The following is a 22,676-nucleotide window of genomic DNA, read 5'->3' as shown; positions in this document are numbered from 1 at the left end:
GCTGCTGCGCCCTGTGACTCAACAGTTTCTCCCCTGGGAAGCATTTCCACTCCAGGCATCCCAAATGTGCATCACCAAAATGCGGGTGAACAAACCAGTTATCCAGATGGAATGGGCCACTGAAACACAAGGTGACACAAGGGAGGTCACTGACGTAACATCAAACGAGAGAAGACTGAAAAGAATGTAAACGATCTTTCAGGAGAAGTCAGAAAAGGACTTAAAGAGTACTTATCTATCATGAGAGGCCAGAATAGTGGTTGGGGTTACAGACTGGAGAAAGGCTTGAGGGTGGAGCCATTTGGAAGCTGGAAGATTCTAGATCTTGACCTAGGTGATAGTTACACATTAAAAAATTATCCACTCTACCGCCATGCCGTCCTGAACAAGCCCAATCCCATCTGATCTCGGAAGCTAAGCAAGGTCGGGGCTGGTTAGTACTTGGATGGGAGACCACCTAGGAAGACCAGGTGCTGTGGGTGTAAAAAATAAAAATAAAGGATTGTAAACTGACAAGTTCCTTGCAATCTGTGAGGTCAACCAAGGAATACAGCACTAAAAAAAAAAAAAAAAAATTATCGAGCCCTGCACTTAATATTTGCATGTTTTATGTAAATTACATTTCATTACAAAGAAAAATGAGGTCACTGAATAGAAAATCATTTACATAACTCAAATGTATTTCTATATGCCAGCCTCAACCAAATTGAAAGTGGAATGTAAAGTACTATAAATAATGATGTCAAAAATATCAACACTCAAGAATAAATATAACCGAAGAAGTGCAAGACGTGCAGAGAAAATTAGAAACTGAATGGAGAGAGATGCCACATTTGTGGATTCAAAGGCAACATTGAGAAGATGTCAGTGTCCTTAAAATGATCCGTAGACTCAGAGGACTCCAACCAAAATCTAGGACAATGGCTTTCAACCTTTGGACTGTGTTCCAGTCACACATCTGCACAGACACAAAACAAGAACTTCGTGAAACAGTACTCTGACTACTTAAGATTGGCTTTGGTATTTTCCATTCTATTATAACCTGATCATATTTTTAATGCTTGTGCAACTACATCAATTTCATGACCTACTAATGGGACAAGACATGCAGTTTTAGAAATGCCATATGAACGAAGACCAAGTCGTTCTAGAAAATCGTCACCTAGCTGACAGCAAACTGGCACGTGGTGGCATTCCAAAGGGCTTGATGGGATGTAAGAACAGAGAAGCAATCTGACCTCAAAACCGAGGATGCTGTCCTCCTGGTGGCCCCTTCAGGACACAACAGGATAGGGGGGCTCGGCTTCCGCTTAGCTGAAAACGCTGAATGGTGTTTTCATGAGTGTCACCTTGAATGTGCTGTTTGGTTTCATTTCTCTGACTTGTCTGATGCACGAACTGCATGGGGCCTTGTTACAGCCACCGAACAGGCTGCAAGGGTCTCATAATGGAAAAGGATGGTCCGTCCTCGGGGTGTGGGGCAAGAGGCACTCACTTTCTTCCTGGCCATGCTGGGGGCTCGGGGAGACAGTGGAAAGAGTGCAATAGAAATGTAAGAAATGTACATACATCACCTGTAAAAATGCGGAGGCGGGGGTGGGGGAAGAACGGGCTCATCTTTTATAGTGGGGCTGCCGGGGTCTGTAGAAAATAACTGTGTGAATGCAGGCAGATTTCCAGTTGAAAAACTCAGAAATGGGAGTGAGTGATGTACGCTCATGATGAGGTGTTAGGAAGATGACGCGAGGGAAGGAAGGCTGATTAGGATGAGATTCGGGATTCTGGAGTGTAAATGAGCCTGGCGTAAGGATCAGGGCGGGCGCGGGCGGCTTTGATTTGTGTAGTTTGGGCACTTTCATTGGTGAAGACAATGCTAGGGTTTTTTTTGGTTTTTGTTGTCTCCGAACTAGCTCCTGGCTGCTGCCTGGAGGATAGTAGCAGGGGCTGAGGCAGGGCGAGGGTAGGGAGGAGGCTGGGGCAGGGCCCCACTGACACTGAGCATCATCTGTGTACCTGGCCTGGTACTGGAGGGCGCTGGAGACATAGCAGTGACTGTGACTGCACAGCAGGATCATTCCCAGTTGTGATAAGTGCTCCAGAGGAATGCCTAGGACGGCAGGAAGATCACAGGGTCCCCACATAGGGAGGTCAGCAAGGGGAGACGGTGATCAGAGGTGGGGTGGCCTTGGCCAGAGGTGGGGAAGAGACATTCGAGAGGCAGGATGGACTAGACTCATGGCTGATAGGCTGTGGGGGAGGGGAATACCTGATCCCCAGGTCTCTGGCCTGGTGACAGGATGAACACCCAGGAGGAGGAGGCCGAGGTCAGGTTTGGACGTGGCGAATGGGAAGTGTCTGGGGGATGTCCCGGGGCCTATTGGCCACTGGTATGTCCTCAGTTTTGTCCCACCCTTGTCCCTCTCATGCTGCCCCTTCTTCCCAACCCTCCGTTCCCACCCAGACCTTGTTTTCTGACTTTAATTTCCTGCGCCCCGGGAGCGTGCCTGCCCCTCGTGTGCCCACTCCCGTTCACACACCCCGGCCCCCCCACGGGCCCAGGTCTCCACGCTCCGTCGACACTGGGATGCTGGGACACTCGCCCAGGAATGCCAGCAGGAGCTGGTTCTGTGTCCTTCCTTCACGCCCTGCCGCCACTTCTGACATGAAGGAGCAGGTGACAGTTACAGGCCAGCACCTGGCTGGTACATGGTCATCAGGAGTGAGGAAGGTGCTGTCCTCTCCCCATTTTACAGAGGTGGCTCGAAGGGTGCAGGCAGGAGGACCCGGGCTGGCCTGACACTGAGGTCCAGTGTGGGAGGGGTCTCCGCAGCCCGGACTCCAGGTACCCCATGCCAGTGCCAAAGTGACAGAGACGAGAGCACCTGGTAGTTACTTCCAGCGCCCTGGCTAGGTTCCTTGGCTCTTACCACTGTCCCCGGGCAGGCGTTTTGGCTACCCCACCCCTTAAAAAAAAAACTGAAAAATTTTATACTGTGTATTGCATTTTCACGGTGGTAACTAAATCTTCTCGTCACAAGTTCAGGTAGTTTTGGAGGACATAGTTTGTGGTGCGTTACGAACATACTGATGTTTGCACGCAGAGCTGGCCCACCCTGGCCGACGCGGTTCACGTGCTCTGGTGATTCGGTGCCAGCCAATGTCTGGCTTAAAAAACAAAAATCAGAAACAAGCTCTTCTTTAACAGTCAGAAATTTTACATTGTTCCTTTTTGTCCTTGAACTTAACTTACAGTGCCCTTCCCGACAGAATTCTGTCTCATGACTTATGTATCAGCAACCAAAATATATACAGAAATTCTAATTGTAATTTTGTTTAATTTCCCGTGACCATAAGGTTCTAAATGTTAAAATATTTTCTTCTGGATTGAATTACCTTTATGGTTATTATTAGTGTACAATTAACATAAAGCATTTCATGTATTATGTATTTCATGAATAGTTATTAAACATTAAGTGCAATGATCTGTTGGAAATGAATCTCCAAATGAGCTAGACAGGGCAGCCCCAGGGATCTTTTGTGTCCTCGGCCGAATATCCGTCATTACGGGAGTGAGTCAGGGTTCAGCCTCAAGCCTGCCTTGGTTTTTAAGACTCAAATGCTGAGATTTTTCCTTCGCAAAGCAGCAGCTAGGCAAGGAAGTTTCCGTCCGGGCAGCACCAGTCCACTCCAGAGCTACTCCCAAGGTATGTCTGCAGAACCTCACACGAAGGGCCCACAACTGTTAGTTTAGGAGCCACCAGCCTTGCAAGGAGCCTTGGTCACCGCGGCATCCGGTCACTTAGCATCGGTTCCCACGTTTACGCTGCCCTTTCTTGGGAAGATTCAGAAAGCAGGGGGTCGTCCCTCCTCTTAGGATGTGGGCGGGGCAACAACGCCCTTTCCGAGCACAGGGTCTCATTCCCGGCTGCTTGCCAGAATCTTCAAAGAGGTTTGAAAAGATGCCCTTAGGTCACCAAAGCCGAATGACTCGGCATCCCAAGGCAAGGCCGGGCGCAGGTCTTATTTAAAGCGCCGCCTTGCGACCGTTTGCGTGTCCCCTTCGCTTCGACTAGGACCCAGAGGCGCGTGGGGGGCGGGGCTGGCAGGGGGCGCCCGGAGCACGCCTGACCCCTCTCTTCCCCTGCAGTGTACCACTGGGTGGAGATGCGGACCAAGATGCGCATCATGGGCTTCCGGGGCACTGCCATCAAGCCGCTGAACGAGGAGGCGGCCGCCGAGCTGGGCGCCGAGCTGCTGGGCGAGGCCACCATCTTCATCGTCGGCGGCAGCTGCCTGGTGCTGGAGTACTGGCGCCACCAGGCGCACCAGCGCCACAAGGAGGAGGAGCAGCGCGCCGCCTGGGAGGCGATGCAGGACGAGGTGGGCCGCCTGGCGCTGGCGTTCGAGGCGCTGCAGGCGCAGGTGCAGGCGGCGGCGTCGCCCAGCGCCCTGGAGGAGCTGCGGGCACAGGTGCGGGAGGTGCGCGCCCAGCTCCGCGCCCGCGAGGCGCACGTGCCGTCGGCGACCCAGGCAGCGTCCTCGTCCAAAAACTAGGAGGCCGCGGAAGCCCGAACTTGGATGTGGCCATGTGTGCCCTGGTGTGGCCTTTCCCCAACTCTACCCCAGCCTGTGCTGGCCCAGCGGAAACCACCGGGATTGTGATGGAACTTGGCCTTTGGCCACCCCCTAGTGGCCAGTGGTGCCTTTCCCTGGGACCTGAAGCGTTTCTGCACAGCTGCCTCCAACCTCTTGCGCATCACAGCCCCCGGCGCTCATCTCACCACCCCGCCCCAGACCACACAGACCTGCAAGGCCCCAGCCAGCTGGAGGACGCACTCTTCTGACAAGGAAAAATGGAACGTGGACTTGAGCCCATTCAAACCGGCAACCTCCCATCCGCCTGATCAGTGTTACCTTTTCCTGGAACCATTACACTGGTCGCCCCCTTCCTTTTGTCACCTGGTGCAGACCACGGTAAGGCGTGCACTGTCTCTCAGTGGACGTCGGTCTCCCTCACTCTCCCTCGCTCTCCGAGGCGCGCTGTGGCCGCCCTTCATTGCTCTCTTCAAAGGGAAGGAAAATGGGCCCTGGCTTGCGGTTGGTGCACCGAATATTACATCTTCCCTTAACCCGGTCCATGGCGCGTTCTCCTGAGACTCTAAGTGGAATGTTCCAGCAGGACCCCCTTCTCCTTCCTGCGTGGCACAGCCCATTGGAGTGGCGGGTCTGCCTTCTCAGGCAGTGCTCTCCCAAACCCCCTCTGTAGCGAAAAATCGATCCCACCCTGGGCTAATCCAACCTGTCTCAGCTTCCTGTTTACCTGTCCCCAGAGTCCCTGGGCCTTTCGTGACATGTCCTTTCCTACCTTCCCTAGTGCTGCCTTCAGTGACCTTTCTCAGGGGACTGTCATCCACGGATTAGGCGATCACAGCCCCCACGTTCATTTAAACCTTCCGATCTGTGAGCTGCTGCCGCCTCCTCTCTGGACTGGGCCAGCAGCCCCCTCTTCACGCAGCGCTCCCTCTTGCCTCGAAAGCCCCAAACCCCACCTCCACCCACCGAATGGACACTGCCGCTCAGTCAGGGCTGCTGGAACAAAGGACCACACACCTGGTGGCTCAAAAGCACAAGGATTTATTCTCTCAGCTTTAGAGGCTGTGCTTCCAAAACCTAGTGTCAGCAGGACACACTCCCTCCACAGGCCCTGCTGGAGCGTCCCGGCCTCTTCAGCTGCTGGTGTCCCCGGCCCTCCCTGGCTTGTGGCTCTGTAGCTCCAACTCTGGTCGGTGTCTCATCGTCACGTGGCTCCTTCTCTTCTGTTGCTCATAAAGACACCTGGCCATCGCATTTAGGGCCACCCTAAATCTGAGACGATTTCACTTCGAAATCCATAATTCTATCTAAAAGACCCTTTTCCAAGTAAGTTCACATTCACAGGCCCCAGGGGCCAGGGTGTAGACATATCTCTGAGGGGCACCATTCAACCCCCTGTACCTCCCCACCCCGAGAGAGTGCTGAGACTCCTGTCAACCCTGCGGGACCCTGGCCTTCCCCATGTAGGCGAAAGGAATAGTCCAGGAACCACCTTTTGCTCCTGGGTTTCTCTTCCAGCACTAACCCCTGACCCGGGAAGGGCGTGGGCCCCACTGGTCTACAGTCTTTTTTTCGGACTAGACATTTCCGAGTTAGAGGAACAGAGCAAGGAACTCAACTTAAGGGCACGACTGAGGACCATGATGGGGGTCTCCAGAACAGGTACAAAGCTCCTTAAAATCGGGAGAGACGCTCAGAGAGATCTGACATGGGGCGAGTGGGCAGAGTCATCCTGTGAACTCTCCCAGGTGGGGAAACTGAGGCCCAGGGGCTAAGAGGCCAATAAGGGATTGGCCGCAGGGAAGACAGGAACCCAGATTGTCCTGGTGCAGGGCGAGAAGGAGGAAGGTGAGAGGGAGGCAGGCCACTGGGGGAGGGGCAGGGATCGCTACAAAGGATCCCAGAGGCCGTGTTGGGAGTGGGGGGCCCTCCATCCCCGATCAGAGCAGCCCTCGTCACACCGAGATCTAGGCATTTGGTGAGTGGGGTCAGACTTATTCCACTCGGGCCCCTTTCCAAGGAACAAGAGAGGCAGCTTTTCTCTAACTTCCCTAGGGGGTTAAAAATGATCTGGGCACAAGACCCACTCTGATAGAAAGCTGAGAACTGGGAGTTCTGAAACGTCATCTCATTCCCTATAGAAGAGGGAGAGAAGCTGGTGTAGAGGGAGCTGAGGTGGGCCTCGGGTGGGGCTGTTTTTAAAATCGGAGGTGACCTGAGTGGGCTAAATGTTGAGGGGAAGAAGGCGAGAGAGATACCACTGCATGAAAGGGTGATGCACAGAGACCGGTGACGGGGCGGAGTGCCTGGTTTCCATGGTTACCCCTGGGGGTCCACTCTGACACATCTCTGGAGGCCAGGAGGCCAAGGACAGTGGCTCACAGCCTCCCATCCCGTCAATAAATAGCAGTCACTCTAACGGAGTTTATCGTGCTCCAGTTAGGTGCCAGGCACTGTTCTAAGTGCTTCACATGACCCTAATAACATTTTCTTCATGTCATGAGGAAACTGAGGCAGAGCGAGGGAAAGTCCCGTCCAGGGTCATATAGGTGGAGGTGACTCGTGAAGACGGGTGGTCTGGGCCAGAGCATCATCCTGACCTGACATAGCGCTGTTCTTACACTGTGGGGCTGCGAACTCGGCCGTCCTCGCGTGTCCACACTCGAGGGATGCAGCAGCGCCCCCGCCGGGTGGTGGGGTCTGGGCTGTGGAGGTGTGGAGAACCGCCTCATACCCACGGGGCTGCCGGGGGCTCGCTTCACCACTCCGGCTTCCTGCTGGCAGAATCCTGTGTACGTTTGCGACTCGGGAGAGGGGTTAGAATAAATTTGTAATTCAAGTTTGTTGTCTTCAAGTCGATGCATTTTTTTCATATTCGAAAATCCCCTGTTAATTTTAGGGAAGATATCCTTCGTTTGTTTCATTCAGAAAACTCTCCCAGGTGCCCACTGTGTATCCTTTGTTCTGTGCCATGTGGGCTCCAAGTGGTGACCAAGACAGCTCTCACGGTCCACTAGGGGCACAGACGCACATAAGGACATTTCTTTTCCAGTGTTACCTGCTCTGCCCCGGGTTATTTGGGAAAAGGGAGCCAGGCTGAATCCAGACACCTCCACTCCTGAGGGGCTCGGGGATTTAGGGAGTAAGGAACAGAAACCCATGCACGCTGCTCACTGAAGCCTCCAGCCGCGTCCGAGGGCTCCGCCTTGTCCAGGCCTGTTGTCCCCTGTATTGCTTTCCTTGCCCAGAAGGCCGTCGCCTGGAGAGAGCCACCCCAGGAGAAAGAGGCCTTCCTAAAGCCCCCCTGATCCATTGGCCCATAGGGCCCTCCCTGTACGACTACTGTGACATTGCCTGGCCAGGCTGGGTCCCCCAGTGGACAGAGGGAGAAGAGGAGCATGTCCAAGGAGAACTGAGTGGGCAGCATCCGCCCACCCGCCCATTAACCAAACGTTTGCTGAGCATTTACTGCGCACCTGGCCCCATCCTAGTAGCTGAGAATCAGCCCAGACAAGACATAGTGCCCACCGTCAGGGAGCTGATGTCTTATGTGGGAGAGGGACAGTGGACAAGTAAAGAACTGACTCAATGTGAGTGCAGGAGTAATGGGGATGGCTGATTTAGATCAGGTGACCAGGGAGGAAGTGATGCTTGAAGTGAGCCCTGAAGGCAGTGAGAAAGGTTATTCGTAGATACAAAGGCCCTGAGGCAGGTGTGCCTGTTCCTGGAAGAGCGACTGGTTCTGTCACCAGAACAGAGCAGGGGGTAGCAGACCAAGGCTATCAGGCCAAGATCCTGGATCCTGCTGCCCGTCTCTGTAAATAAAGATTTATTGGAACCCAGCCAGGCGCATTCGTTTACTTCTCCTTCGTGCTTTTGCACTAAGTGGCAGAGTGGAGTATTTCCGATAGCAATCACATGGCCTTCAAAGGTGAAAATATTTACAGTCTAGCCCTTTACATAAAGAACTTACCAGCCCCTGGAGTAGAGTAAGCACGGAGAGGGATGGGTGAGGGGGTCAGGAGAGCAAAGTCCGACCTCCTGCCTCAGTGGGCACAGCTCGGGAGCATCGCGTGGGCTCCAGGCGCCCCATCGGACCCCCTGAAACTGCATCCTCTTGGGCTTCTCCCTGCCGGGTCCTGGCTCCTTCACCCCCTGCCACCCGCAGCGCAGTACCGCACACAGCTCTCAGGCCCCGTCTCAGTCTCTGGCGTGCAGTTTATGTCATTCAGCTCATTCGTATTTGTATGACAATTATTTATAGAATAATTTGCAATCCACCCTGAATATCTATTATAAATGTTACATCGTTCATGCATTATACGACATGGCATTAATGGAATATAAAAATGTATTTATGTAATACATGACAGTGTATATTCGTGTGTGTGTATATATACCATTGGAATGAAAGTTTTACTTAGTACCATTAATATGTGCAATGCGGTCTATTTTCTATCTTATTCCATTTCATAAAGAAAAACTAGGGATATATCCATATATACACCTAATACATTTTATAAACATATAAAACCCACTTATATGTGTTATATGGATGACATAACACATGGATTATGTGTTAATATACATTATATATTATATATCTTGTTAGAACAAAGTTTCGCTAAACAATACTGGCCTTTATGTATTACACTCCTGTTACTTTCTGCTCTCTTTTATTCTATTTCATAAAGAAAAACATATTCCTATGTTCACATTATTCATATTGCTTTGAAAATACCTGCTTTTACTGTCTGTCCCTTTAATGTTTGCTTCTAGTGTGTTTTGTCTTCCTGTAATTTTTCATCATACACTAAGCAAATATATTAATCTTTTTCTCTCTTCGTCTGAGAAGGGCGCCTCTACTCAAGGATTTATATGTTTAACTCTATTTTCGCTAATGTTTCTATTCGAGTTTTCTTAGTGTTGAAGTCGTTCATCGATGCTACTCATTGTGTTTTGCTATGTTTTGTTTTATGAGTATAAGGTCTGGCCTTGTGTTCTTCAGGTTCCAGAAGGATTTTTTTAAGTACGTGGGACGGTCCGCTCTCGCCCTCCTCCCCTGAGACAGGGTGGCAGCGCCCTCGACGTTCCCCACGGTGCCTCCCTCAGTCCCGTTCTGTCGTCTATCCGTCCCGCACCAACACAGTCGCGTTTCCAATGACAAGAGTTTGAAGATGATTTTGGTCTCTTCTAGGCAACCTAGCAGTCTTGTTCTTATTTTCAGACTTACCTGAGTTATTCTTCTGCTTTTGCTCCTGGATGTGCATTTTTTTGAAGGATAGCAGATTTTTTTGAGCAGTTTTAGGTTTATAGAAAAGTTGAGTGGGAAGTACTAGTTCCCACACACCCCCTCTTCACACGCACATGTGTAGTTGTCCCTGTTATCGACGACAGGCATTACTGTGGTACATTTGTTACAAGCAGTGAGTCTATATCGGTACATCACTAATACATGATATATATTGATACATAATTCACCTTATGTTCACTGCGGTGTTGTACAGTCCGTGGGTGGTTTGGGCAAATGTGCAATGACAAGTATCCACCATCGTAGCATCCCACAGAATGGTTTCAGTGCCCTGAACATGCTCCGTGCTCCGCCTGAGTCCTCCCTGCCTCCTCATCACCACCCCTGGCAACCTCGATCTTTTTGTCGTCTCCACAGTCTTGCCTTTCCCAGAATGTCACGTAGTTGGAATCATCCAGCATACAGCCTGGAAAGATTGTCTTCTCTCACTTAACCATACGCACTTAAGTTTCTTCCCTTTCTTTCAGTGGCTTGATAGCTCGTTTCTCTTTATCACTGAATAATATTCCACTGACTGGATCTACCAGTTTGTATATCCAACCTGTTGTTGAAATGCGTTTCTGAAACAACTGCTTAACTTCCTCGAAAAAAAATTTGCTATCTTTTCGTTGTGCTGCAAGATGATTTGGCGGGGCATTTGCATCTTCCATCTTAGGCGTCCCGTTTCCTCCAGAATGTCTAGGTCCTATGGGATAAAATAATGATAATGCCCACCTAGCGACTGCTTAGCACCAGGCTATGAGGTCAGTGCCGTTCATCACAGCCTCGTTTATTCCCTCCACAGACTGGGGTTCGCTTGTCACCCCGTGTTAACAACAAGCAGAGGGTTTCACTGGGGGGGACTGAGAGCCAGCCTGTCTTCCCACCTGGTGGGGAAATGTCATATATTATCTTAAAAGTGTTTTGGAGGATGTTCCACGTGGGGACATGCTCCGTGCTCTGCCGGTCTAGAGCTGGGGGCCATCTAAGCTGAGGTCAGGGCTTGTCTTCCAGAATGAGCATGTCCCACTCAGGCGGGAGCACCTCCTAGGGCCATGCGGCCAGACATCGTGTCACCCCCTTCTCTGCAGCTCATTTGAGGTGCCTGCAGTCACGTGGGAGTGTGTGCCTGGCTGGTCACACGCCGAGCAGGGACAGGAGTAGGGGATAAAGGCCCTGCTCTCTGTACCTTTCCTAAATTAAGTTCCAATTACGTAATAACACAGAAGCGCAGGGTCCTGGATTGAAATTAGAAGGCCCTGCGCCAGCCCCGTGCCGTCCCCTCTCACCATGTGTGTTAGTTAGTGCTCAGATCACCCCCGGATTTAACAGCTTAAACAAAGATAAATGTCTGTCATCTCACGCACTTGCTGAGGGTCCAAAAGTTCAGAGGGGCCGAGCTGGGTGGTTCTGGCTCAAGGCCTCTCATGAGGTTTGGACCGGGACTGTCGCCATCCACAGACTTGACAGGGGCTGGAAGGCTGCTTGCAAGGAGGTTCACTCACGTGGCAGGCAAGCTGGTGCCAGCTGTTGGGCAGGCACCTCAGTTCCACCCCATGGGGACCTCTCTGGTGCGTCTGCCCTACACCTCCCTCTGTCACTCACTGACACTCCTGTGTTTGCTGAGTCAGCGAACCCGGGAGAGTCACAGTGCACCCAGCCAAATTCCAGCCTGGCCCCGTGGTGGGGTGAATGACCACTGCCCAAGATCTCAGGTCCTGCTAAATGTGGAAGCTGTGATTGTGACCTTATGCGGTGAAATGTTTGTAGCTCTGATTAAGTTAAAGATCTGGAGATGCCAAGATGTGTCTGGATCATGCAGCGGTGTCCTGACAGCTGTGAGAGGAAGGCCGAGGGTGACGGGGTGTGGAGGCGGAGGCGGAGGGTGGAGGGTGGAGCGATGCGGCCACCAGCTGAGCATCGCTGGCCGCCGCCCAGAGCCAGACTCTTCCCTTGAAGTCTTAGAAGACACGTGGCCCGGCCAACACCTTGATTTTGGCCCAATGATGCTGATTTTGAACTTCTGCCTTCCAGAACTGTGAGAGAGTCAATTTATGTTATTTTAAGCTATCAAGTTCATGGTAACATGTTACAACAGCCACAGAAACTAACAGACTCCCACGTCCTCTCCCCGAGGGCTCATCCTGAATATCTCTGACCTCCGAGTTAAAGAAACCATAAGCCAACTCCACTTTTGCTGGGGGTGTGAAGGGCTTGGGTTTTCCAGAGGCTTCTCGTGGCTGTCCGCTGTGTCACCTGGGAGGAAAAAAAATTCTCAACTCTGGACGTGGGTATTTGGAGAGCATGTTTAAGTAGTATGTGTCCAAGAGTAATCATCCCTTTACCGGCACACGTTTTATTGAGCAATTTGTGTTTTTTCCAGATTGTCAAAGGACCCCCTCCCAAGTACACCTTATGCTGAGACTTATCTGTGAGGATCGGGTTTGCCTCTCCCAATATCGGTGGACTCGTATGGAATGTTCCTTTTTGGACATGGCTACTTTTGCTCAGCATTACGTCTGAGAGATCCATGCCATTCTGTATCGCAGTCCTGTGCTCATTTTTGTCGCCATGTGACATTGCACTGTCCACTGTATCACACTTTATCCGCTAATTGATTGGCACTAGGTCGTCTCCAGGCCTTTGCTGTTAAGAATGACTCTGGCACAAGGCTTTGATGGGTACTGCGTTCATCTCCCTTGGGAACATCTAGCCATGGGGTTGCTGGGTCATAGGACAATTGTACATTCATCCCTAGGAGAAACTGCTCGTGTCTTTTACAGTGACTGTGCCACGTGACAGTCTCCTCCTGTTCCCTCCCTTGCATGGGAGTTCCAGCAGTTCCATGTCCCCACAGGGCTCCATGTTGACAGCTTTCCTCTCTTTTTTTTTCCTTTTGAATTTTAACCATTCTGGTAAGTAGGTAGCGGTATCTTATTGTGGTTTTAAGTTGTCTTTCTCTGATGAATAATGATGTGGAGCATCTTTACATGTGTTTATCAACTAGCCTTATTACCTTTCTTTTGTGGAGATAATCACTGTGCCTGCTCAGGTCTTTTGTCCCTTGTATCAGTTTCCTGTGGCTGCTGTAATAAATCACCTGGGTTATTCAGGATGACCTCACCTTGAGATCGTTGAATTAATGACATCTGCAAACATCCCTTTGCCAAATAAAGCACCACAACATTTTCTAGGGATTTGGGTAGGGATGATTTTTTATTCAGTGCTACAGTGATCAAATCAGCACCGGAAGTGAGCATAAGAAGCGTGTGTGCAAAAAAACAAATCGAGTGTGCCCAGTCCTGGAGCATATGGAGCGGGGCTCGGAGGCCAGCTTATCCGAGGCCCGGGGCCCACTGCGGGCTGCGAGCTGAGCCAGCCTGGCCTTGGAGAGGCCAGGACAGAAAGGAATTCCAGTCCAGTCATTTCTTCATTTCCCAGTCCCGGTTATTTTTATATATTTTAAGGCACAGCAGGCTCGCTATGGAAAGCTCAGGAAACACTGAAGAATGTCAACTGGAATGAAAAAATCGTCTTTAATCCCAGTAGCTGGTGATGACCGTTGTTACCTTGAAGAGTCGCTATCCAGACGAGCTGCAGCTGGAGCTGCAGTTCGGGAAGGGAGGGCGCCCTGGACAGGGGCACAGCGTGTGCAAAGGCCGGCGGTGGGGGTGGCAGGGCAGGGTGGCGCCCGCACCCGCATAGTGCGCGATGAGCTGGGGAGGGCGGATTTGTGCAGGGCCCAAAGAGCAACGCTAAGGGCCGAGCCCCTGGGGAGCTGGGACACGTTTTTTCTGTTCCTTTGCTTTGTTGTTTACTGAAGGGAGTTCAGCGCAGGATGGCAGTGTGGGCAGGTGCGGGTAGAGCGAACCATCAATTTTCATTGTATTCTGTAATGCACAGAGAAGAGGAAACCAAATGCCCAGGTCACCACCAGCTTCCCCCTGACCTTGCAAGTGTCCCTGTATCCCTGCAAGACTCTTGAAGGGCACAGCAAGTGCCACCACCGTATGGCAACCCTCCGGGGATTTCAGTCAGATGAGCCTCTTTGCCCCCACCCCACCCTGCATTCCATCTTGTGGGACACCCGGGAGACTTCCTCTCACACAAGGGGATCTGGGACCTGGGAGGGGGAGGGGTCAGAAGAAGGCAGAACACAGAGGGACTACCCCAATGACTTGCGAGGGGAGAGGACCGCCCCCTCCCCACCCCCCACCTCCCACCCCCACCAGAAATGTCCCTGTGGGAGCTACGGGAAGGGACCACAAGAGCCCCAGCCTCCCTCTTTGAGTGAAAAGTTACTGTTTTTTTTTTTTTTTTTCTCACTAGAATTGAGTGAAAACTTCTTGTGCATACCCTTCACCCTTTACCTGACAGACAGACTAGGCCCACAGAGGGCAGGACACTCGCCCAAGGTCACACAGTGGGAAGTTAATGGCACAGGCCCCCTGTCCAGCAGACAGGCCCCTCCATGGCGGGCAGAGCTCCCAGGAAGGAGGGAGAGAAGACAGGATCTCTGTGGTCCCCACAGGAGGACAGGAAGGGGAAGCTGCCAGCGAGGCCAGGACGTACGTAGGGTTTTCGAGCTATATGTCCTGCAGTCTTCAGCCTCTGACTTCTTGCTGTCCCTGGGGATGACGAAGGACTTCTTCTCATGGATTTGGCAGCACCTCTGCGTGGGGCGGTGGAAGGGGTAGAAGCCTCTGCAGCAGCTCCATTCGATGTGATTGGGGTTCAGGGCCACACTGCCACAGAGTCGCCACCTCTCCTGTATCATCACCAGCAACTCTCCTGAGGGCAGGACAGCTCTGCATGAGGCCCATCTGGGCGTGGTAGGGGGCGGGGGAGGGGGTGCTGCCTTCTTTTGCGTTTCTCTCCCTTGCACCCACCCATTCATCTTCTATTTTTTTCTTAAAACACCTTTATTAAGATGGAATTCACATATCATACAATTCACCCATTTCCAATGCACAATTCAAAGTTATTTGGTATAGTTGAAGGATTGTGCAGTCATCACAATCAATGCTAGAACATTTTCATACCCTGAAAAGAAACCCAGGGTCCACTGCAGTCCCCCAGCCTTGGGCACCCACTGAGCTGCCCGCTCTCTGGCTCTCTGCCCAGCTCCGCCCGGTCTGCAGGCTGACCGCCCCTGAGGGCGCCAACTCCACCCACCCTCGCCAGCTCTCATTCACCTGACTTTTTGTAACCACCCTAGCGGGTGGGAAGTGGTAGCTCCTTGTGGTTTCGGTTTGCATTTCCCTACATCACCTACGTCTGGCGTCCAGCTTGCCTAAGTGCCAGGGCAGTCGGCCCCGTCTCCCGTCTGCCTCCTTCCCAGCCTGGCGGGTGGCACCTGCACCGAGTTATCAGGCCCTCAGTGGGCTCCTTACCAACCGCTCGCCTTGGGCGCTCTCCAGGTCACGGCCAAAGACGTACAGAGGGGCCAGTGGCCCTTCAAAGACGTACAGACTGGCTAATGTCCCTTCAAAGTGATGATCGGGCTCACTAAGGTCACTGGATGACAGTGAGCAGGACAGTGAGATGGCCTTGTCTGCCCACGAGATTGGCCTCAAGGGTGGAGACAATGCCTCTGGGCCCCGGGCACTGAGGGTGTGGACGCCCTTCTGTGCCGCTGGAGGAGCGGGGGAGGAGTGGATGAGGCTGCAGTGAGGTCAGCATCTTTTATCAGATGTTCACTGTGTTTGGTGGGCGGGCAGGTGGTGGGAAGCCGGTCCCTTGGGACCCTTGCCCATCCATTACTGCCTTACCCTGGCCCAGGTGAATCATGGTGTCATCTTTCTCACTTTTCGAAAGGTATCAGTTCCAGTTTGGGAGCCGGTGCACCTTGTCGTGGCCCACATCCCTTCCTTACCTCACCCCTCATTGCCTTTACTCGGTCCTCGGGCTCTCTGCCAGAGCTAAAACTAACGTCACCCCAAGTGAGGAGTTTGCTTTGAAAACTAAGCGGAGTGAGGGGTCAGGCTCTGCTCTCCCTCTCCCCTGCTGTGTGGCCTCAGGCAATGGGCTGCAGCCCTCTGAGCCACACTCTGCCATCCCTAAAAGGGTCGTTTCTGCTTCCTGGGGGGTGAGGCAGACTGAGCATGGCTGCCAGGCAGTGGGATGTCAAGTGGGGCTGAAAGAAGGGAGTTTAAGTAGAAAATCGTCTCTAGCTGGGCCTGTGGTGGGACGAGACTCTTGACTTTGGCTCTTGACTTAGCCAAACACCGCCTCCTCCCTCCCAGCCCAGCATGTACCCCATTTCTGCACCCCCCCAGCAGCCCTTGCTATGCCCCAGCACCCATATTCAGCACAAGAGACTGGCATGGAGATCCTGATAGCCCCCCAACACCACCCCACTCCCTGCCAGAGCCCCGGGGATGGGAGGTGGGTCAGAATTACTCACACTGAGGCTGGTGTTGCCGCTGAGCAGGAGCACAGAGGTGGGAGTCACACCCCTCCCTGCTGCCTGGCCACCTGGCCGGACTTCCCTTCCTCCACGCCCACACTCACCTTCATGCAGAACGGCCCTTCCATGCACGAGTGGAGATAGCAGGAGGAATAAAACTGCAGGGGAGAGAGGGGGAAGGGTTGGGATCCCAGCTGGGGGAGATAGGGGAAGGATTGGGGTCTCACCTGGGATCTCATCTGGGGGAGATAGGGGTCTCACCTAGGGGAGAGATGGGGAGAGTTGGGTCCCAGCTAGGGGAGGCGAGTGGTGGAAGGCTCTTACCCAACAAGATCCAGAGTCTGGCCCTGGTCCGGCGCCCTGGCCTGCATCTGGCTGTCCTTGGTCGGCACATGTTATAGAAACCACAGCATCTGGAGAAAGTTATGTAGTCCTGGACTAATGGGGTGACTCTGTGTAAAGCTGGTCACCAGGAAGGTGTCAGATTTCATCTATATATAAGGTTAGGAAGTGTACATCAGACTTTTTAAGGGGAGGGGCTAAAAAGATTGAGAATAATTACCCGAGGAAGATGTCTCATCACCCTTGCCTACCTGACAAATGGAGGCACTCCCTGGGTTGCCAAACACACTTGAAGGGCTAGAGGAGAAAATGAATGTTTTGTTTGTTCTACATTCATAGGTAGGAAAAATGTATTTAAATCAAATATTTTTTATTTAATTGATTAATTTATTTTTTAAGCATTTTATTTTCCCCATCCCTCCACCCAAAAATCAAATATTTTAAATGAGGGGGTTGGAAAGGAAGAAGCAAAGGAAGAGGTGAAAAAAGTAGGGGAAAGAAATGGGAGACGATCAAAAATAAGTGCCCTTTGGATACGAGCCATTTAGACGCGCACCCTCAGAAGTCCGGAAGGCTGCGTGTGGCGATCTTCATTTAGTGGATGACTGAGAACAGAACAAATGGAGTACAACCTGCAACCTGCATTTTTAACTTATCTACCGTGGGGATTAGCCTTAGAAGGGAAATGAGAAAACTAATGAACAAAAAGCAAGTCTTATTTATGGGAGGGACATACGGGCGTAGGCAGGGGATCATGGTTTTTCTGTTTAAAGCAGTTAAAACAAAAGTCGACTTTGTGAAACTCTGGCTTCAAGATTTCTCTCTATTTCATTCAATTTTGGGTATTTGAATTTCATGACAGTTGAAAGGGGATAATTCTTAGTAGTGGTTCTGATACAGTCAGGAAACAGGATCGCGTACCAGCCTTTTTAATTGGCAGCAAAACGTTCCCCGCCGACAGGAGAAGCGCAATTGCCGCTTGGCGGCTTTCTCTGGAGACGCTTAAGGATTCACGCAGCAAGATTGGAAGCCCTGTGTGGGGCCTAGACCTCGCCCTCTGTATCTTTTATAATAAAATTGGAATAACATTTTCTGGGCATTCTGCGAGTTCTAGAGAACTATTGAACCAGAGGGGTGGTGGGAACCCTGAATTTGTGGCCAGTCATAACTGCACATGGCCTGGGAACCCCACTTGTGGCTGGTGGGGGCCAGTCTTGTGGGATTGAGCTCTCACCTGGCGGTCTGCAGGAACTGGGCCGATTAGTGTCAGAATTGTAATACAGTATGTAATGCAGAATGTAACACAGTATACAATACAGTATGTGATAACAGTATATAATACATACAATACGGTATTAGTATAGGATGTAATATAGTATATAATACAGAATGTAATGCAGTATATAATACAGTATGTAATACAGAATACGATACAGTATATAATGCAGTATGTGATACAGTATGTAACACAGCATTGGTGCAGAATGTGATACAGTACATAATACAGTATTAATACAGCACACAATACAGATGTGACACAGTATATGATACAGTATATAGCATGGTTTCAATACAGTGCATAATACAGTATGTGGTATAGTGTATAAACGGTATTCGTGGAGAATGTAATACAGTATATAATACAGAATGTGATAGCGTATAATACAGTATATAATGCAGTATGTAATACAGTATATAATACAGTATTGATGCAGTGTAGAATACAGTATTAGTACAGAATGTAATACAGTACACCCAGTCGATGTTGAACAGTTGGGGGTGAAACAGAGTACTAACTAAACTAATTCTCATTACCAAGTTACCTTTTCTTTTTAAACTGGCAGGAAATACATAACAGAAAATAGATTATTTTAACCATCTTAAGTGTACAGTTCGGTGACAGGAAGGACATTCACACTGCTGGGCAACCACCACCACCTTCTATTTCCAGAACTTTTCATCATCCCGGACACCCTGAGCCCCTTAAACAACCAAGTTACCTTTTGTTGCTACAGATGTAGGTCTCTCTATTCCCCGCTTTAGAAAGTAATTACAGGGGGAGTGAATTCATGCCATTCCTTGACAGCTTGAGGGGGAGGTGCAAGGCACCTGAGGGGGAATCGAGTCAGGAAAGGGGAGTCTTTATAAGGTCCAAGAGTGAGCAGGTTGCTTCAGTGGGCAACTGGGGCTCAGTCCCGCGGGGCCTCTCCAGTAGGCAGTGTACAGGCTCCTCAGAGTTTGCTCCCTGCCCCTCCAAGTTCCCCAGGAGTTTTGAGAGATGGACATATCACACACCAAACAGTGGCATAGCCTCTACTTGCCATCAGGACGCCTCGGTGATCCTAAGGAACAGGACTTCCCAAAGAGCCCCGCTGGGGAGAGGGCCATCCTCAGGGACCCTCAGGGACCCTGGGCTGATTCTATCATTAGCTTCTTTAAAATAATTCCTGGAAATGACGGCGCTGTGGGATCTGAACACGTGTACAGTTTTCTTTGATTCAATGGAACAAGTCATTGGTGTTTATAGGAGAAAATTTAAAAATTAAGACAGTCAAAAACTCACCTCCCAGAAATAATCAGCACTTAGCACTGTCACATATTTTCCTTATATGTAGTCCTTGATATTATTATTATTATTATTATTATTATTATTATTATTATTTTGTATTTCAGTTTTTCCCAACATTTTAGTTGGAAAATTTTTAAACCTACAGAAAAGTGGAAAGAGTACACAATGAACACCAAATGCCCTCACTGGATTCACCTCTCCAACATGTTGTGACCTGTTTATGCCCTTCAAATATTTAGATCTACATCTGTGACTTAGGTATGGCTGCTATAACAAATTGCCACCCACTCGGTGGCTTATACAACACACATTTATTTTCTAATAATTCTGGAGGCTGGGAAGTTCAAGATCAAGGCGCTGGCCGATTCGGTTCTTGGTGAGGGCTCTCTTCCTGTCTTGTAGACAATCACCTCACTGTGTTCTCAGTGAGAGAGAGAGAACGCCCCAATGTCTCTTCCTCTTCTTACAAGGACGATAATTCCATCGTGGGATCCCTGCCCCCATGACTTTATTATAACCTAATCACCTCCCAAAGACCCCACCAAATACCATTACATTTGGGGGCACACATCATTCATCATGACACTTCCCATCCGTATGTCTCTACACACACACACACACACACACACACACACACACACTTTCTGAATCTTTTGAAAGTAATTTGCAGATGCCACAGCACTTCCTTTATCCTTAAAAACTTACACTTGTATCTTCCAAGAACAAGGACCTTCTCCTATATAGTCCCCAAACCATTATACACTAAGAAAATTATTAATAATTTCATGTCATCTAAGAAACTGCTTGTTTTCAAAATTCGCCAGTGTCAGAATACCTTTTGTAGATTTTTTTTTCCCCTCCAGTTCAGGATCCTGCTTACAATACCTTATTTAAAATTTTTTTTTTTACTCCTACAGCACCTGGTCTTCCTTGGTGGTCTCCCATCCAAGTACTAACCAGGCCTGACCCTGCTTAGCTTCTTAGATCAGACAGGTCGGGCTTCTTCAGGGTGGCATGGCTGTAGGTACATTGCATTTTAGTCGTGTCTCTCTAATCTTTTTAAATTTAAGACAAGTTCATCACCTTTTTTGGATTTTGAGGACTTTAATTTTGAAAACTCCCAGCTCGGTTGCCCCGTACAAAATGACTCACACTCTGCACTCATGATGAGATTCAGAGCGAACGTTTTCAACAGGAAGATGTGAGTGATGCTGTATTTCTCCTAGACCTGCTCCATCAGGTCATGGTGTCACTTTGTCCCCTTAAAGAAAAAAGAGAAAGGACACAAAATCAGGATGCTAGATTTGACCACTTGGTTTAGGTGGCGACCACTGGGTGTGTCCACTGTACGTGCCTTTCACTGTTTTGTGAGCAGTAGGGTTTTACTCATCAACCTAGTCATTCTTTTGTTTGTTTATGTTTTCAGCAAATATTCTCAGTGTGCAGCCTGGGTAGATGGTGCTGGTGACACAGTGCTGACCAAGCATTCCTGGCCCTGCCTTCTTGGACTCCCAGGGCCTGGGGAAGACAGACCATTTTTAGATAGTGGCGATCCAGAGTGGTTGGGGCTGGGATGGGGGAGCCCTTTTGAAAGGTGATGGACCGAGCCTAGGTGGTCAGGGAGGGCTTCCTACAAGAGGAGGTATCTGAACCAACACCTGAAAATTCAAGGTGAGTGTGGAGAGGAGTGAGCCTTGCAGGCAGAGGGAGGGACATATGCAAAGGTCCAGGGACAGGGGAGAGCAAAGGGGTCTGAGCCTGAATGAAATGCAGCTGGAAATCGCCAGAGCCTCAGCCATGGGGCAGGTCGCACTGGGTCCTGAGGCCTTTTGCAGGAGTCAGGACTGTTTTGTGAGCAGGTAGAAACCACTGCAGGGTTTTCTGCAGGAGAGGGCTTTGGATTTGTGTATTTTTGTTCTCCTGACAGATCGCTGGTTGGCATGCAATGCGGCTTGCAGAGGCTGCACAGAAAGCCCCTCTGGGGAGGGACTGGGACAGGGAATGGGTAGGAGGGGACACCCAGGTCTGCTGCAACGCTGGAGGCTGGGATATAGTAGCCCTGGCGGCTAAGCAGATGAGGGGGCGAGGATCCCAGATAATGCTCAGGTCCCACGAATGTTGTGTCTGGGGCACACGCGTTACGCAGACATTACATTAAATGTTTTATTCTCAGTTTAAAGAGTGAAACCATCCTATAAGGTTTATAATAAGAAGTAGCAGTTCCCACCTCAGGTCACAGACACTTTCAGTCCCTTTTCCTTTTCACGGTAGGTGCTTATCTTGCTTTATCTTGAGGCTGTTTTTTCCGCAAAGCAGCTTTTTTGAGGTATAAGTGATACATACGTGTATAATTAGATATTTTGACCTATGTATGCGCCCAGGAAGCCCCCACCACACTGAAGACGGTGAGCACATCTCATTGCTCGCTGTCCAGTTTCCTGGAGCCCCTCTCTCCGGCCCCTCCCCACTCTCCCCTTTCCTAACCAGCCACTGATCAGCTCTCTTTCACTGGCCCCTGGAGGAAACTGGATCACTCCTTCCCACCCTTTGTCTTTGGCCCCTCACAGTGCTGTAGCTCAGGAGGTGAGAGGAGCTGAAGCTGTAGCCCAGGGTCCCCTGCTGGCTAGGACAGTGTGGGACAGGGAGAGGGCTGGTGGCGCCCTGACTCCAGAGCCCCCGCCCCTGCCCCCCTGTCCCATGTGAGGTCATTCGGCTGTCTTGTGTGTACCCTTGCAGTTTTTTTTTGAATTGATGTGAAATTTACATGACATCACATTAACCATTTTCTAATGAACAGTTAAGTGGTATTTAGGACGTTCACGACGTTGTACAGCCCTCACCTCTATCTAGTTCCAAAGCGTTTTCATCACTCCCCAAATAAAACTTGGTACCTGTTACGCTGTCATGCCCCATCCCCTCCCCCTCCAGTCCCTGGCCACTGCCCGTCTGATTTCTATCTCTATGGATTTGCCTGTTCGGGGTATTTCGTGTGGATGGAATTGTACAGTATGTGGCTTTTGGTGCCTGGCTCCTTTCACTGAGCATAGGGAGTTCACACTTGGACCACGTCGTGGCGTGTGTCAGCGCTCATTCCTTGTCATGGTGGAATAGCATCCTGTTGGACGGATGGGCCACGTGTGTTTATCTGTACCTCAGTGGACGGTCGACTGGGTCATTTCCACCTTTTAGCGATCGTGAACAATGCTATGTGAAAAAGCATGTCACTTGCAGCCCTTTAAGACTTAGAGCATTCTGTCTGGAGGGCAGCTGAGCATTGTGGAGTAGAAAATATCCTGGACCTGACTCCAACATTCCTAGACCCAAGCCTGAGATCCACCTGGTACTGGGCGGGTGAGCTGGTGCAAGTTACTCAGTCTTTGTGCCCAACCGACTTCCTTTGTACTGTTATTATGACGATACTGTCAACACTAGCCAAACACTTAGGAAGATACCTGTTGTCAAGAAGCAATTGC

The 22,676-nt window shown here is 50.4% G+C and overlaps 1 protein-coding gene and 1 pseudogene across 2 annotated transcripts in view; both read left to right on the top strand.

The window, feature by feature from the left end:
* The window catches only part of LOC107515986 (reticulon-2), an 84,682-nt gene that overhangs the window by 23,501 nt on the left and 38,505 nt on the right, over positions 1-22,676 (top strand). Inside the window, exon 2 of one of the 2 annotated variants that reach the window (XM_016155320.2) lies at positions 4,148-7,433. The exons of the other annotated variant lie outside the window; for it this stretch is intronic. Coding sequence (XP_016010806.1) covers positions 4,148-4,554 — 407 coding nt within the window. The 3' untranslated portion in view covers positions 4,555-7,433. Of the gene's footprint in view, positions 1-4,147; positions 7,434-22,676 lie in introns of those variants that run through there. 2 annotated transcript variants of the gene reach the window in all.
* LOC118611812 lies at positions 364-482 on the top strand (annotated as a pseudogene).

Source organism: Rousettus aegyptiacus, unplaced genomic scaffold, assembly GCF_014176215.1.
Source record: "Rousettus aegyptiacus isolate mRouAeg1 unplaced genomic scaffold, mRouAeg1.p scaffold_m13_p_14, whole genome shotgun sequence".
NCBI lineage: Eukaryota > Metazoa > Chordata > Mammalia > Chiroptera > Pteropodidae > Rousettus > Rousettus aegyptiacus.
The sequence above is the reverse complement of the archived record's forward strand: the minus strand, read 5'-3'. Positions and strand labels throughout refer to the sequence as shown.